This window comes from Rhinatrema bivittatum, chromosome 6, assembly GCF_901001135.1.
Source record: "Rhinatrema bivittatum chromosome 6, aRhiBiv1.1, whole genome shotgun sequence".
NCBI lineage: Eukaryota > Metazoa > Chordata > Amphibia > Gymnophiona > Rhinatrematidae > Rhinatrema > Rhinatrema bivittatum.
This window is the reverse complement of record NC_042620.1, coordinates 49,387,328-49,405,957: the sequence shown is the minus strand read 5'-3', so window position 1 is coordinate 49,405,957 and position 18,630 is coordinate 49,387,328. Positions and strand designations below refer to the sequence as shown.

General features: G+C 42.2%; 1 protein-coding gene across 3 annotated transcripts in view; it reads left to right on the top strand.

Annotated features, from left to right (window-relative positions):
- The window catches only part of TMEM163 (transmembrane protein 163), a 444,927-nt gene that overhangs the window by 391,769 nt on the left and 34,528 nt on the right, over positions 1-18,630 (top strand). For all 3 annotated transcript variants that reach the window (XM_029605360.1, XM_029605359.1, XM_029605358.1), the window contains exon 6: positions 18,270-18,381. In XM_029605360.1, coding sequence (XP_029461220.1) covers positions 18,270-18,381 — 112 coding nt within the window. The remainder of the gene's footprint in view (positions 1-18,269; positions 18,382-18,630) is intronic.

Genomic DNA, 18,630 nt, shown 5'->3' with positions numbered 1-18,630 from the left:
CACCGTTTTAATGTAAATCCCAACTGTATCATTCTGTTGTAAGAAAAACTTATTGACTCACTAAACTGATCCTGAAAAGGTATAAATTCTTGCACTCCATCCCTAGGACCCTTCTTGTCTGGCAACTGTTCAACACTGCAGTGCCTGCTACATCAGTATTCAGCCACATGCACAGAATTTGAAGGTCAAATTGTGACGCGATGTGGATATTAAATGCTAATCCACACGTCTTCAAAAGAAATGCTGAACATATACTAAAACCAGTAATAAGTGACAGCATGTTAACTTGTAAGGTTAAACCAGGGTCATCCTTGGGGGCCGATGCAATACAGTGCGCTGAGCCCAGCGCACTGTATAACCCGCAGTTGGACGTGGGTTGTAGAGGCGCTAACTAATCCCCTTATGCAATAAGGGGATTAGCGCCTCTACAATGTACGTCCAATGTGGCGTGAAACTAATAGCGCTCATCACATGCAAATGCATGTGAATGAGGCTATTAGCTATTCACTCCGTATGAAAAAAAAAAATGTGTGTCTAGGACGCACATTTTAGCGATCAGAAATTAACGCCTGCCCAGAGCAGGCATTAATTGCTGAACAGTATTAAAACTAATACAGAAAAGCAGAAAAAAAGCTTTTCTGTACTGCCTCCTACTTAATATTCTTGGGATATTAACTGGGAGGTACATAGGCCATAGGAGTGAACACAGCCAGCAAAATCATATACGTGGGCATATGAGTACACATGGCACCCATGCAGGAGAATCGTTGCCTTGCTCATCTCACCTAGTGAAGCAGAGCGGATGAGATTCACTTGATAAAATGCTGCTAGTGTAACCCCCCCATCCTTTTGGTTGATTAATTTGAAGGGGGCCACACAGTTCCCAGGATGCTATTAACGCCCCAGACCTCTGATTCTCTCTGCCATCCCACTACTCCAGTAGCTCCTGGGATGCCGGGGGGTTCACTGACAGGAAGGAGGTCTAGACCTCCGGGGCCCTTAGCGCAGTGGTAGAAGTTTTCCAAACAGTCCCTCACTTTCGTTCACTTCTCAGTCACCAAACAAACTGCTCACTGTAGCAGAGTTCATTTGACAGAGCCAGCACCCAAAACACAGAAGGAGGCAATGATGGTGCTGAACAAAAATAATTTTCTTTTATCTTAAAAAATAAGATCCAGGCCAATATTGCAAAAACCATAAATAGCAAAAGAAAAATCATAATTACAAAAAAGCTCCAGTCTCTTTATCCATGGAGCAAACTCTTTCAGCCCTGAGTTTTTTCACTGAATCAGTGTCCAAGTCTCATGCCCTATAAAGAATAGGATAGTTGTCTTCCTTCACTAGCATGTATTAGGAGGAGAAAAAAACCAATAATGTTCTGTCTCCAAACTGTTGCATAGCAGATCTTCAAAAATCCAGATATATTTATGCACACTGTATGCTGGCCGCAGGATAGTCTTGCTGGAAACTCCATTCCTCCCATAGGACCTGGTGAAAAATAGCATCTCAAAACCTGAAAAAATTACCAGTGGTCAGCCAGGAAGCCTACCAAACACCACCTCAAAAACGTCTGTTGGGATCATCAACTCCTAAAAGTGTAAACAGGAGGGGAGGTTTTTATGTATATTAGTGTGTATTGAACTAATGCTCAGTTATGTAAAATAAGATAAAGTTAAAGGGGCAGATTTTATAAATCTGCGCACACGCGTACTTTTGTTCGCGCACCAGGCGCGAACAAGAGTATGCGAGATTTCAATAGATACGCGCGTATCCATTAAAAACCGGGGTCGGCGCGCGCAAGGCTGCCCAAAATTGGCAATGCAATACAATACTACTCTACCACTAATATAGTTCCTATTTTTTCTCTCTCACATAAGAGATCTGATAGAAGTCTACAAAATCATGAAAGGACTTGAATAAGTTAATGTAAATCAGTTATTTACTCTCTCAGATAATAAAAGGACCAGGGGGCACTCCATGAAGTTAGCAAGCAGCTCATTTAAAACAAATCAAAGAAAATTCTTTTTCACTCAGCACATAGTTAAGCTCTGGAATTCAATGCCAGAGGATGTGGTTACAGCAGTTAGTGTAACTGGGTTTAAAAAAGGTTTGGATAAGTTTCTAGAGGATAAAACTGCAATTAAGGTAATTAATAAGCAATAGTAGCTTGTGATCTATCTAATGTTTGGGTACTTGCCAGGTACTTGTAGCCTGGTTTGGCCACTGTTGGAAACAGGATATTGGGCTTGATGGACCCTTGGTCTGACCCAGTATGGCGTTTCTTATGTTATTATGACAGCATATCACTGTTCTTCCTCCTCAGTTGAAACATAGCTGCTGGTGTCAAACTAGTTTTGCCCATTATCTAAACTCAAGCATTGGAGATCTCCTTTGGCACAATATGATCTTCTGTGTTTGATCTTATTACATCCTCACTTATGTCACTGCATTGGTCACCAGTACAAGCCAGAATATACTTTAAAGTATTAATGAATAATATTCAACATCATTCATCCAATAAAACCGGCTTGCTAGGAGTGACACTACAATCATACAATCCACAGAGAATAATAAGATCCCAAAATAAAGGACTATTGTCTATTCTCACAATAAAAGCACCCATCTGATGCAAATAAGAGATCGTGTGGTTTCCATAGCGGGTCCAAAGCTCTGGAATTCTCTGCCTGAGACACTACATATTTTACCAGATGGAAAGAAATTTAAATGTGAACTAAAACCAGGGCTATTCAAAAACGCTTATGAACTAACCTAACAACTGCAGAATATACTAAACCACAAAAACATTAAGAATAAAAGATAATCAAATCATGAAGAATAATCCTAATGAGAGAATATAAGATTCTCAAACAACGTTCTGACTATAATGTGAGCACTCTCATTTGATTTAACTTAACATACTCTTTACCTTAAATACTAGATAATTTAGTAATAGACTCTAGATCATTTGTTAATATTTATGCATGCTATGAATACCAACGCTGTAACCAACCATTGCTTGTCTGTTAAGAAATAACTATGAATGTCACTTTGTACACCGGCTAACTCAAGTCCTGTCCATTATGCCCATTCCCTGTCCCTGAATTGTCCAGCTAAATACGTATCCGGATAAGTAACTTATCCAACTAATGGCACTCACCGATCCTAGCCGGATAATCAGTGGTGTCTCTTGGCCAGATAAGTACTATCTATCTGGCTGATTGATGTTTTCAATATTGGCCTCCATATTGTTATTTTCAGCGGTAACTGAGAATGTGTTGGATCATATTGTGAGGAACACTGGCAAGTAATCTAGTATAAAAGCAGATCCGATAATCAAAGGAAAGGAAAGCCTGCATCTGGGCAAGATGCAAAAACTCACTCTCTCCTCAGCAGCACTTCTCTTTAGACTAGAGCACCCACAAAAGCCTCTGTTCATCTTATTACAATTCATTTTAATCATTGAATGAAATGCAAAAACCAAAAAAAACCCTTAGTCCTGTACTATAATCAGAGGGAGCTAAAAGTTAACATTTGTGCCCTGTAAGAAAAGATTTTAGAGGCGGCAGAAGAGGGTCCACACAAAGATGAAAGCAACTGAGTTCGTGGGAGTTAATCAGACCTTATTTTTATGATTCAGCCAGTGCTTGCATTTTTCTCAGTAATAGTGGTACAGGTTGGAGCAATGCAGTCCTCGGTAATATGGCAAGAAACTCCAGTTTACAGAAGTAAGAACCCATCTAAATTTTCTTCCTTTTTTGTATATCATATAAAATACATTTTGTGTGTATAGGGAGGATAATTTTATAACTGTTCAAGTAGGGCTTGTACATGCAGACTTTAGCCAGCATTTTGAAAGTGAACTTAGAAGCTTAATACTTTGAAAATGTGCAGATAATTGGCCTGGTATGCACATAGATTAGCTCATGTAAAATTACACCTCCTTATTGGAGGATATAACTTAGGCAGGTTACGGTAATTTACACACTAAACCTTTTACAATAAAAAAAAAAGTACTGTTTGTGCTTAATTCCAACTCTGTTCTAACTCCTCCCCACCACCTTTCTGCCATTCATGAAAAGCAGACGCGTAACCAGATTCTATGGATACTTTTATGCACAAAGAGCCCTGGTCTATTCTGCAAGAGTCATTTGCATGCATAAAACTGGGATTTATGTGCATAAATGGCTTTGAAAATCAACCCAGTCAGCAATAATTTTATAACAGCCAACTTAAATGAGTAAGTTACACCAGTTTTTCAAAGTGGACTTAGGGGCAACACAGTTATACCTGCTGCTATATGCACACAAAATGTTCACGGAAATCTAGAAGGCTCATCACCCAGTAAAAATGTTGCAAAAGTAAATTTTTTATTGGTTATGATAAGGCTTGGGGATAACTGCACAGGGCAAATACTACCATAAGAAGCTTGCTGGGCAAACTGGATGGACCAGTTGGTCCTTTTCTGCCATCATTACTATGTTACTATGTAAATCCAAACCCCTCTCCAACTCCACCCCCTCTCAATATAGGTAAATTTGCATGTGAACAAGCAATACATGTATAAGTTTACCCACCTATCAGCGGACAATTTTATAAAAAGCCATTTCCGTAGAGTAAAATATAGAAATTTCTTTAAAAATTGCCTTCATAGTGACCAATGTTTAAATAGCCCATGTATTTTCAAACTGTACTGGTGCTTTTAACCCACACATTTTATTTTGAAATTCTTAACTGGTCTATATAGATTTTTAATGCAAAGTGACTTGCACATTCAAGTGAGATGGATTGATTGATGCGACTTGGCTTGGCCTGTTTATCTAGTAAGGGAAGGAAGGAAGATTTCTAATGTTTATGGACTTCTCCTTCCTCACCAATGACTTTGGGAAGTCATCTTACACCTGTCAAGAGCTCAGTTCATCGAAATATATTTCTGACTGGGAGAAAGTGCATAGCAAAAGATGTTAAGGGGTCTATATTCTAAAGCTTCTTAGCCGGATAAGACAGATTTATCCAGCTCAGTGGCTGCCACTGAATATCTGACTACACTACTTAGCTGGATAAGTCACTTATCCAGTTAAATAGCCAGATAATCAGTGGGCATAACAGGGCAGTGCTACCTGTCTGGCCAATTTATCCCAGGATTCATCATTCCGCTATAATTATATAATTCCGTGCATTCTACTGTAAGCGCGCTGGAACAGAAGAAAATAGAGTTTGAATTGCATAATGAAAATACACGTGTTTTTGTTATGGTAATGGTCATGTTAAATGTTTTGTCCTCTTCAGAACTGAATAAAGGAAATGCAAAGTTCATATGAGAATAAAGCGGAAATTAACTTTTCTATTTCAAGCCTAAAAGATTTTAATGTATACACGTGATCCTACATGGTGCTCTGTAATGTGATGTATGTAAATATAAGGATAATTTTCAAAGGGATTTTACCTGTGTAGATCACGTGAAAATTGTCTGCCCTGTATGTGGGTACAAGGGAACGCATAATTTGACAAGTGGTTACCTTGTACCTACATTGTAGTGGAGCTGTTCCTGGAACTAGCACAGGTTGGGGATGAAAGCTGCATGCATAGTTTTGGATTTTCAGAACCATGGAGTCAATATTCAAAGACATTTAGCCAGGTAAATTCAGAAGTTATCCAGCTAAATGGCAACTTTTTGAATACTGGGGCCCTTACCCAGCTAGGTTTTATCAGGGTAATTCATTATCTGGTTAAATTTTAAATCATCATTCTGAAGGTGTTCCAGGGCAGGATAAATTTATCAACTAACTCAGTCAATTTTCAACTGTATCTGACTAGGGGCCGGGTTTTCTCCCATTCTTTGGAAAAAAAAGCCTAGTAAAGTTAGTTGGATACATTTGGGTCTGCCTTGATCGGCTATGTTCAGAGAGGTTTGGGGCTGGGAGAGCTCAGCCTGACAGGGCAGATCTGAAAATTATTACCTGGGGGTTGGAGAATCAGGCTGCAGGCCTATGTGTGGATGAGGGGTTTTTTGTGTTTTTTTAAACTCTGCCACTTAACTGACTATATTGTTTTGAAATATAGCCGGTTAAAATAAAAGATATCCAGCCAGATACCTTTAAACCTAACTGGCTATATTCAAATAGCCGATTAGGTTTAAAAGTTATTCAGCTAAAGTTGGCCAGATAACTTTAATCGTTTAGCTGGATTTCTTTTCCGCTTGCTGCCTTTACTGAACATTGGCCTTTGTGTGTGTAGCTTTTGGTCAGAAAAAGTATTTGTGGAAAGCAAGTGCAAATCTCAGCAGGTACTTTTCCCTAAGGCAATTTTCAAATTAGAAATAAGTGCCTACTTTTCCTTTGAAAATTGCTGGAAAGCCCACGGATAAAATAAAATACCTGTGAAGTTTGCATCAATGCAGCAGCATGAAAATTGCTTTCTGTGTGGTTTGTGGTAGGCAGAATAGCTTCCTGTTTTGTATTGCCAGCATCTTCTATTTCCCATTAATTTCTGTGCATTGTCACGCCCCAGACTGCATGTAGAAAGGCAGCTCGTTGGTTGACGTGGGAGCATCAATTTTAGGGCTTCATGCCTTTCCTTTGTGCTGATCTCAGATTCTGATCATGCTCAATTATAGTACCTCCGCATTGATTCTTCCTATGCTTGAAAAAATTAATGCTTGTAGTACTGACCGGAAGTCATTTGGTGTTAGTAGTGGTTTAAGTCTTCTGAGAGTCATAAGTTTGGCGTAACCTTCTCTTACTTTTAGAGATATATGTTGTTTCATACTTAGTTCCGTATCGATAATCACTCCAAGGTTTCGTCCTTTCTCTGCTAGTTGTATTTTTTGGTTGTTATTGATTGTTATTGGGTTTTGAATGATTGTGATTTTTTTTCATTCAAGATGAAGAATTCTGTTTTCTCTATGTTAATAACTAATTCCATCTGGTTTAAGAGCTGTTTTATTATATCTAGATACATGTTGGCTAAGGCTAATGTTTTCTCAATTGAGTCATTAATTGGAAGTATTAGTTGAATATCGTCAGCATATATGTAGTGTGAGATGCCCAGACCAGCTAGTAGATGGCATAACGGCAGCATGTATATGTTGAATAGTGTGGCAGATAGGGCTGATCCCTGCGGAACTCCTGTTTGAAGGTTTATTCTTTTTGACATTGTTTTTTTGATTTGCACTTGGAAATATCTGTTATCTAGGTATGATTTGAACCATTTGATTGTTGTGTTGCATAGTCCTATTTCTTCTAATCTATTTAATTGGAGGGTGTTGACGTTTTCATCTGAATTGGTTTACCCCATCCCAAGATGAGACGTTTATTCAGATTAAAACTATTTGTACAGCAAAAATAGTCTGAATAATTAATACATAGCCCATTATTGCAGCTTGGCTTGTTAACATTTTTGTATTGCATGCAGGTATTACGGTAGTCAGTGAAGTACGCAGACTGCAGACTGACAGGCAAGGTGCAGTGTCAGTGCTGTTGAGGGACCTGAGCTGGAGATATTACTCTTTTAGGACCAGCATTGAACAACTGTTTTTCACCATAACCATAGGGACATCAATTTTTCAATGTAATTTCCCCAAGTAAACTGGCTGTCTAAAAACTGCTCTTGCTCAGTCCTGCTAAAAGCACTCACAGGGTTTCCTAACATCCCTACATTCAGCCAGCCGGAGGGCAGGCATTTCCAGGGGTCGTGTTCAGCGGTGGGGTTGGTAAACAGTACATGGAGATGGGGAATTTCTAATCTACACACTGTTTTCTCAGTCAAAATTTGCCTCCAGCAAAAGCAGGTGCAATGGTGCAGGTTCTTTGGATCCCTGAGCAGTTTTCAAAGGGAATCTAAGAATGTATTAAGTAGAAAGTCCACCTGTACAAAGTACCCATGGACTTTGTGCCTAGGCAGACTGTTTGAGAATTGTTCCTAAGTCGAGTTCTTGGTGTCTTGAACCATCTGTCATTTTTCCTCCTACAGTAATTGTGTTGCCTGCCTACAATGAGCAATAGTTTTGTGATGTGAATAGTAATCCATAAGTAATTTAGATGATATCAATTTAAATTTCCCACAGACCTTTGACATCTGTTTAATCAAAATGATTCTGCTCGCTTTAATCAGTGCTGTAAAAAAAAAAAAGGATGGAAAGTGATTAAGTTCTGAGATTGCTTAGTTGGTAAATGACAATAATTTCTCCTTGCTATGTGTACACTTTGAACAGGCTCATGCCTGCTCCCCTTGTCTACTCTGTTGCATAAGGGTAAGCCTTGTAAGATCCCCACTTTTGTTCTTTTCATTTATTCTTTGGCGTGGCATTGCAAATCAACCAGCTTCCATCTGCCTCCATCCTGTCTAGTTCAAACAAAAGTCTTACTTGTGCTGCTTTGATTTTGAAAAACATTCAGGTGCTTTTTTTTAGGTAGCCCACCACATTTGCTAAAGCTCTTGAGGAGGTCTTTCAACACTAACCTGTACTAGTAACTTCACTCCCACATCATTTCCTGTTCTTCTTATAGTTTTAGGGGTCCTTCCTGGCCGTGAGGTGGGAAGGGGACGGGAAAGAATAATTCTTTCAAGGCCCATCTACATGCGGGATGTCCTTCCGCACCTCCCAATAGGAATATACAAACTTGCAGGCTAGTGTTGTTCAAAGACAAAGACATTTACTTGTTTGTGCGGGAGATGAATTGGCAGACAGCACATTTGCATCCGGTGCAGTCCATAAAGCAAAGATCCAAACAGAACACAGCCAATAGATACGCAGTAACTAGAAATCCCCTGCACTAGGCAATCTCTGGAATTCATTGCCAGAGGATGTGGTGAAAGCATAGGGGCAGATTTTCAAAGGGGTATGCGCACAAGATACGCACATAGCCCCCGAAAAGCTGCCCCTTCCACCCCCTGCGCACGCCGAGCCTATCTTGCATAGGCTCGGCGGTGTGCGCAAGCCCCGGGACGCGCGTAAGCCCTGGGGCTTTCCAGGGGGGGGGGGCGTGCTGGGGGCATGTCGCGGCCGGCGCATCATCGGGGGCATTCCGGGGGTGGGGCCGTGGGCGTGGTTCCGACCCAGGGGCATGGCCGAGGCCTCCGAAACTGCTCCTGAGCCAGGGAATGGCGCACTGGGGGCCAGCCGGTGCACACGAGTTACGCCTGCCTCGGGCAGGCGTAACTTTTGAAATAAAGGTGGGGGGGGAATTTGTTAGGGCCAGGGGGCGGGTTAGTTAGGGGAAGGAAAGGGAAGGTGGGGGCGCCGGAAAGAAAGTTCCCTCCGAGGCCGCTCCAATTTCCGAGCGGCCTCGGAGGGAACGAAGGCAGGCTGCACGGCTCGGCGCACACAGGCTGCCGATTTTGCGCAGCCTTGTGCGCACCGACCCCAGATTTTAAAAGATATGTGCGGCCACGCGCATATCTTTTAAAATCCGGCGTACTTTTGTTTGCGCCGGTTGCGCGTACTTTTTAAAAATCTGCCCCTTAGTGTAGCTGCATTTAAAAAAGGTTTGGATAAGTTCCTAGAGAAAAAGTCCATAAACCATTATTAAGGTGGAGTTGCAGAAATCCATTTCTTATCCCTGGGATAAGCAGTATAGTATCTACCACTTGCTATCCTGCCAGACCACTGTTGGAAACAGGATACTGGACTTGACGGACCTTTGGTCTGACCCAGTATGGCAAATCTTATGTTCTAGTCAGTACTTGGTGCTGCAATTTTTTTTTTTACCGCGTATGCAAAGAGCATTAATTACAGACCCATTTTTTTCAGTGCACCCAGTACTTTAAAAATGGAATTGTAATTGAAAACCTTCCTTTTCAGAAATGTATCAGCGTTTATTGTAATGAACAATAATGGGAGAAAAATCAGAATAACATGACATTTTTTACCTGATATTTCTCCCATTCTTGTTTATTATAACAAATGCTGATAAATTCCTGGGTAAAATAAAATAAAAATTGAACATTAAGGTGCATAAATGTATTGGACAATATATATCCTTAATTGCAATTTTCTCTGTTTTAGTACAATCATTACAAAGTTGAACACGAATCAATTTTCAGAGAGCCTTAGTGCAGATAAGATTAGTCAGTTATCTTTAGTTGAATTTTCAACCAAATCTAACCAGGTAGGTTTGGCTGAAAATTCACCTAAAAATAACTGGCTAAATTGATCTAGCTGACTGGATTGAGGACTGCAATTCTGTGTAGCTGAGATGCCCCTCCTAAATTTTGCCAATTAATGCTGAAAATTGGTGTTAACTGGCTTAAGTCTTAAGCCCACCCAGGAAAGCCCCTGGAACTGCCCCCTTTTTGATTGGCTGAATTTGACTGTGCTGCAAATTTACACCTAGACTCAGGAAGCCATGATATGTTTTTGCAGGAGGTGTCCCACTATCTTGGGGTGGGGGAGGGGTGTTGCTGGGATAGTGCCCTCCCCCCGAAAACCCATCATGGCTGTATGGCGTGTTCTTTTGTGTCATGGCAAAACATCACAACATAAAAGAAGGCAGCCCCAAACTCACGGGACCATCATCAGTCCCGTGAGTTTGGGGCCTCTGGTCCCCTCAATTTTTGGCCCCGCTATTTTGAGGGGGCCTCTGGTCCCCTCAAAATAGCGGCCAAATGGGGAGGTTGAACAGGGGTCAGTGCTGACCCCCATTTCAACCTGAGGTGGCCTCAACTCCACCAAAAATGAAAAAAGTGCCAATAATGTACATGGTGGTTGCGGCCCCCCTGAAGTCCAAGCCCCCCACGTCAGGCCCCCTGAAGTCACTGCAAGCACCACCCCAACTTTCAACCCTTCGCCCACACCCTCCCCCCCCCCCCTGATATGACTCGGATCCCTGGACCATACCCTAGTCACATGGCTGAGGCAAGGTCAGGACAGTGCCATTTTGGAAAATGGCGCCAACTAGGATAGGTGCAAGGGTGCACCCATCTCTGATGCAGGCTTCACGTTAAGGTAAGGAGGGCTCTGTGTGGGGCAGGAGGGTGGGAGTTGGGGGGGTTTACACGCCGTGAGTGGGGAGTTTGTACACTTCAGGGGGCTGGGGGTGGGGCTTGGAATGACTTTGAGGGGGCCAGGAAGATGGGGAGTTGGAACACTTCGGGGGGGGGGGCCAGGGGGCAGGAGCTTCAGTGGGTGCTGCCACCATGTGCATCTACTTTTATTTCATTTTGGGGGGGAATCAGGGCCGGCTCGATTGGCAGCCCTGGGTTGAAACTGGGTCAGCACTGACCCCCCACTGAGCCTCCCCTTTTGGCTGCGGGTTTTCATTCATTCATTCATTCATTTATTTTTATGGCTGCTTTAAATGTGCGGTGGGAGCCTCAGGACCTGCGTTAGGCTCCCGGGCCTCCCGCCACACATCTGAATCTTCCGTAGGAGGTGTTATTATTTTATCGTGGCTGACCTCCTTCTCGGTCGGCTGTGATAAAATATGAGCATCAAATTGCTTATTAATGCCCTTCTTTGCATGAATTTGCATTATTCATGCATGCAAAGAAGGTCATTGTAATAGGGGAGGGTATCTGATAGGAAGATGCAAAATATCATGGTTATCGCAACGATAGTGCACTATTGCAGCGATATAACCCGTGTTAGAACTGTAACGCAGTTTGATGAATGAACCAGATAAGCTGGTCAAATTTAACTGGTCGGAAGAAAAGGGTGGGGGTGAGGAATCAATAAAAGCAGAGGTTTAGCCAGTTAACTCTTCAAGATAGCCAGTTAGTCCTTTTGAAAATCCACTCCCGATTGGCTGATTTGCCATAGTTTGCATTGCTGCAAAGACTACAATCACACACTTTATAGCAGTGCTGAACAGTGAACTGATTTACCGTCATTGATTCTACTGGTGTGGCTGACAAAGCAGCCTTAAAATTGTTATATGTACTGAATGCCCATGTTCGGGGGGGTTTTCTATCTGTTTATGTAGTTCCCCCCCCCCCCCCCCCCCCCAAATACCTCAGATTCCACAAGCATGTCTGTGAGTCTGCCTAATGTGTGGGATATTTAAATCACAATTCATGCTAAACCCCATGAAAGGTGCACCAGAGCTGCTGGCACACTACAGCAGTCTAAACAGTGTCGTGCTAGTTTGTATTGACATTTGATAAATCAGCTGTTAAGTGCATGAAAAATTAGCATCCAGTCTTCAATTAGTTAGCTTGCAGGCATCTAATAACAGGCCAGGATAAATCGTTTATTTAAAAATATATTTTAGGCTCATAGTGACAGATTTCCAATAGAAGTCTTTTCAGAAAAATAGGTATTTTTAGTCATCTACTGATTAATTTTTCCCAGTTGAAATTAAAAAAAAAAAAAAATAGTCTAAATATAGTCCCTGAGGTCACCAAATGGTTTTGAAAAGGTTGGTTTTATAAGCAGTAGTTTTAAAATAGTAATTATTGTGATACTATAGAGTATATTATTGAACAAGTTACAAAAATAAATCTTTGTCAGTAAAGGACAGTGGTAGGCAAGCCAGAAAATTTGCAAGGAAACCCAAGCCAGACTGCAGGCTTGGCTCTGAGAGCCAAATGAATTAGCACTGAAAAAAAAAAAAAAATCAACGAACAATCCTGACCAAAATTAAAATAAGCAGTTTTCAAACATCTTTGTATTTTTGTCTCTATTTCTTCCTTCTTGATTTGCCCGATTTTAGTTTTTTTAAATATATTTATAATTTACATTTATTGCTCACTGATACCACAGTAATATACAATCACAATAAAAAATATAACACAATCATAAAAACACGTAACCCTGTGAATGTAAACAGAGCTAAGCCACACCTTTACATTCTGGACTGACACGTATCCCTTGGAAGACTATTCCAAAACTGGGGTCTGTAATGGAAACAGCTCGCCAACTCACTCGCTGTAATCGAGTCACCTGTTTAGATGGCAGGACCAATAAGTTCGCCTGTGAAGAATGCAGGGTTTCGTGTTGGAACATAGGCAGATAATCTTTCAGTAAGGTATCTAGGACTACCCCCTTTCACAACTTTAAAAGCCATTATCAAAAGTTTACATTTGTACCGGGTCTCAATCGGCAACCAGGAAAAATTTCTTAAAAGGGGAGAAACCCAATCTGAGATCACAAGCCTAGCAGGATTCTAGCTACTGTGATCAGCACCAGCTGTAGTCTCTTGATCATTGCCTGCGGGAGACTTCTAGACACAGAACTCTCCGAGGCATGAGCAGCATGGGGATCCTCGCACATGGGTGACATCATCAGGTGGAACCCAACACGGAAGTTTATCAAAGCTTCCAGAAGCATTTTGCTCCGTGGAGGGTGGGCATTTTTTAAATAAAAAACCTTCACTCAGCTAAATCAGTATGAGGCCAATATTCAGAAGCCATTTAGATGGGTAACTGCAAATGTATCCGTCTGAATGGCTATCCAGTGATCAGGGCCGGTGCAAGGGGATCAGGCACCCTAGGCGAGCCTTCTGCCTTGCACCCGTCCCACCCCCCCAGTCGCACAGCCTCCCCCTGGTCTCGGCCCCAACTCCTACCTTATATCCAGAGTGCGCTTCTCTAGGCCGCAAGCAGGTTGGGTGCGGCTTGTGGAATTTCTACTCCTCTTTGCGGCCGGCATGGTCCCACATGACTATTCTAGTCTAAGGGTCAGCGCCCCAGGCACCTGCCTACTTCACCTAATAGGACGCACTGGCCCTGCCAGCGATATTCATCGCCATATGCACCTAAATTCTAGGTGCATAAATCGGAGGCATTCCGGGGTGGGTGGGAGGTGTTTCTGTGCGGAGCAGAGTTAGCCGCATAAGTTATGTGGCTAACTCTGATATTTGAAGTTAGCCACTTAATCAGTATGGCTAACTCTGGTCGGCCCATAGGGCTGTCCTAAAGTTAGCCGGTTAGACATAACGGGCTAATTTTAAGACAGCAGGGCATATTCAACGTGACTGTGCTGCTGAATATACCCTGCTAGTTAGCCAGATATTTTTATCCACGTAACTAGCCAAGCCGCACAGAGGCTGAAAATGGATCTCTATATGTCCAAATAAATGGCTTCTGAAAATTGTTAGGGCTTCATTTTTCCAATATACATTTTTGGAGTTATGATATAGTAACATTTTTACAGTGTAAATGGAATGCAACTTCACATCAATATTTTCTATAGTTGTTTTTTTTTCTGGTGCCTTAACCACTTGTCTTTATTTATATTTTGCTCTTTCGTTTGGAGGAGCGGTGTTAGGAATATTTCTGTTGTAGATAATCAGCTGCCTAGGGGTGCCGAGCAGAAAGGGACACATGCTCCTCTGTCTCTGTAGTTCTTTTTTCAAATTGCTGCTCAACCTTTGGATTCAGCCCCTTAAAGGCACAGGAGCAGGCTGGCCGGGATTCTACAGTGCTCCAAATGCCACTGGCCTGCTTCTTTGCCTTTAAGGATGGAAATGCAGTGGGGCAGAGGGGGCAGTGCCCCTTTCACCACACTGCATCCTTGTGTGGAAAGAGGACCGCCGGTTCTGAAGGGAGACTCACCTACCTGCTCCCTACCCCCATTCACCTACGGATGCTTATAGTTAAAATAAACAACATAATTAAGATTCCTTTTTTCTGATTTATAATAATATGAAATGTTTTTGAAAGCTCACAGTCACAATATCGCTGTACTGCCTGAGCAACTGAAAAGCAGACTTAGTGGAGTTAATGGGTGATATGTAGACTTCTTGGTTGATGTTCTTAATATATAGATATGCTTGGAGTTTCCTCCTTTTCCAGTTGGTCTTTTTCTTATTATGCATTCTTCATTATTTCTTTGAATCTCCCCCTTTGCTGTGGACTAATGATATATGGGGTGCTTATACTATTTCCTGTAATGTTGATTTCTTTACTGTTTTTGCAAACTTTCATATATTTTGGTCAAGAGTATCTTGATGTATGCTAGAGTTGCAATGCAATAATAATATTAACATAAAGCAGATTTCGTGCTGGGTTTACCAAGCTTTTTTTTTCCCCCAATGACGCAGAATGGGAGAAAAGCCCTAAGTGAAAATTTTTGAACTAAAGTGAGTGTGGCCATAATAAAAGGTTCATATCTTGTATTTGAAAACTGTGCAAAAATATTAGTAATGTACTGAGGTGGAAAAAACTAAAGGAGAGATCTAGGAGGAATGCTAAAAAAAAAAAGGAACGTGATTAAGGCTAAGAAACAACCTTTATCACTTTCAGAACAGCAGTACTGGGTAAACTTTCCTTCTCTTGGCTGAATTTTCCCCTCCGTCCTCGCCCCGTCGCTGAAGGGGCCAGTTTCCAAATTCTGACTGTAGGCGCAATGTTCGTGGGTAACTTTCTTTACCCTTGGAGTTTGCACCATTTCTCAACGGGAAAGTTTGAAAACTGCCCAAGGTAAACAGTAACCAGCAGAGATTTCCACCCGCATTTTCCTGCGGATACCTATTCCGGCCAAAAAATCTAAAGCATGCAGAGTTTTAAAAATGCAAAACGATGCACGTTGTTAACCTTCTCTGCCCCAACCCTGTCCACATCTCCAAAAAAAAAAACACCGCACGTTAAAATATGCACATGGTGGACCTACAGGTGGGGCGGGGCAATTTTCAGATAAAATGGCTTTTGAAAATTGCCCTCTAACTTTATTCACTACTTCTGCCCCACCTCCTCTTGCTCTCTTCCGTCCCTTTCATTTTTCTCTCTGTTCTTTTCCCATCTCTCTCCCTCACCTGCCACCACTATTTGGGGGGTCATTCATCAAATCGCGATAGGGCCTTACTGCGGTAACGCACGTGATAATTACCGCATCGCGCTTTGATTATTTAGATTTGAAATTAAAATAAAAAAGGGAGGAGTTTGGGCAGGGTTTTGAATAATGAGGGGCCTGTAGCGCTGCGGGCGATAATGTTTCACACATTATTGCCGGCAATAGCGCCGGACGTAACTTGAGCTTTTCTACTGGCATTATGGGGGCGAAAGTCTTCAGTGCGGCCGCAACCGCGGCATGTGACACCGCACCGCCGCAATGAGGCTGGCTGCACACTTCCCTCCCCCCCCCTCGCCCCTTTTTGGCCTTGGGCGTCATTCCTTTGCCTGGTGAACAGTTTTTCTTCCGTAGAGAAACAGAGGAGGGAAATATGGCCATGGTACACAGGGTGAAAAGCGGGGAAGGATGCTTTCAAGTGCGTACTGTGGAGATTTCTTTTTAAAATACAACAGTTGTCCTTCTTTAGCATGGTATATATATATGAGATATGAATTGCTAATTTAGCCCGCCATGCTATAGCGCATTACCCAGCATGCCTTTGTTTTAGTGCATTACAGCCACTTTTTTTTTTTTTTTTTTAAATTAAAACCAGCATTACTGAAAAGACCAGGTCCAACCTATCTGAGAGACTGCCTTTCTCCCTAGAAAGCCCCATGTCAGCTGAGATCCAAGACAGGGACTCTCCCCTGTGGTCCCTCCTGCTCCTGAAGATTCTAGGCTGCTCTGTACCCATCTATCTATCCCCAAAGCTTTGGAACTCTCTCCCCAGTCTATCCCCAAAGCTTTGGATCTCTCTCCCAACAGAGACCAGACTAGCCACCAATATTCCGTTGTTCCGCTGTGGGGTTAAAACCTGGCTCTTTTACTAAACCTACCTTTTCCTAGCTGGCCTCACGCCCAAGTGAACTGCTGCCTCCCCTTAGACCTCCACTCCCAACAGCACTGGCCTCCTAGCATGCTGCTACCTACCATTTCCTTGTCACATACATTATTCTCATTTATAGTTTGTGGTACATCTTCTTAGTTTATCGGTCCGACTTCCCTGCCTTCCCTGTTTCTTCCTCCTCTAACTTTATTTTGCAAACTTCTCATGCATGACATGTTTTCGCTATGGCTCTACATTTATTGTTCACTCCTCCTTCTGACCATCCCCTCTTTATTATATTATTTACTCTGTCCTTTCTGTCCTGCAGACGTAAACCTCTCATCTGTTTGGTTTTGTAATGTTTCCACAATTTATTAGCCATGCCTCCCACCCTTCATCCCCTATGTATTACATTATCTTATGGATAGAATCTACCCAGAAGGATAGTAACTTTCAAATGAGCGTGTGTGAGCTCATATACATGTGTATACGGGCACACGGCCAGATACGTGGCAATTTTTATATCCTGCGTGCACATATGCGCGCATGTCATAAAACAGCCCTGGCGTGCATGTGTGTGCTTCTAATTTTACAAGTGTGTGCACACAGCCGCGCAATGTCGGCTTTGAGCTGTGCAAGTGAGGGAATTTTATAACGGACACGCATCCATGCTATGGCCAGTTTCACCAATTTGTCCACTAGTTTGCCCAGTCTACAGCATGGTCCTCCAAATCCCCCCTGGTTCTTTAGTCTGCACTCTCCCCAGTTAACCCAAACCCCTCAAACAGCTCAGAAATGCCTGGAAATAGTTTTATCGATACTTATACCGCTTCCATAGCAGAAATAACTTTACATTCGAATATAGCTGGGTGTGTGCCCAGGCGCATAGGTACTTGTGCACACATCTCTTGGCCCCACCACGGAACACCCACGTCCCACCCACACTCCACCCCTTTGTCCCTGATGCAAGATATTCTCACATCAGGACTTGTGCGCGAATGTTCTGCATGCGCGCACATCTCCCGATTTTGGCGCGCGCACGCCCGACTTTTAAAATTCACCTTTAATCCTGTACCCTGCTCTGAGTACTCCGGTAGGGAGAGAGAAATAAATCCTTGCAATTATTTAATGATTAATAAATAATTAATTGCATCTTTGTACTCATTATTTAAAACCTCTAAATTCACTTAAATGAAGATTGCCAACAAACAAAACACTAACTTGAAGCGGCCTACACTAACAAGACAAGTCACAGTTTGGACAAATGATCTTTTCACATTTCTGTTGAAACATGCAGAAACTCTTCAATCTCAGGGCTTGGTGGTCATGATAGTGTATGGTACAGCGTTATTAAAATTAATCTGAAATGCGAGCATGGATTAGATATGCCTGGGGTGGCCACCTCATCCATGTCAACCCCAAAAAGCTGATTCCAGTCCTGGTTTTCCCTCTGTGGCATGCATGAAAATGCATGCTAAAGAAATTAGAATGACAACGCCAGGTATGCAATGGGACAGAAACCAGGACTGGCCAAGACTCTTCAGGTTGACCTGGAGAGGTGGCAGTCCTAGATATGTCACTCCCTGTCGCAGTATGAAAGGCTATTCCTCTGTGATAGTGCTTCCAGTATCTACTGACAGATGCAACAAAGACAAAGTCTATGATTTTCTGTTTCAGGATGACTTTCTCTTTAGTGTCTCCATTTTAAGTGGAATCCTTTGCTCCATATTGGCGGTGGTAAAGTTCATGTTGGGGAAGGTCCTTACAAGCAGAGCATTGATAACAGATGGTGAGTAAGAATACTTCTTCTTCTTCTTCTATTGTATATCAAAAACGGTTCCTTTAACAACAAATTACCCAACCACATAAAAAAAGGAAACTGAAATCGTTTTTCTTTTGCCGCCTTTTAGATTTGGTTATGTGTAATATTTACATTCACGCAGCATGCTAATATGCTGTGTATCAGTAGAAAAAATATGCAGTCTCCAAGTTCAGCCGTCTTCTGATATAGCAAATAGAAAGGGTAGGCAACTCTGAT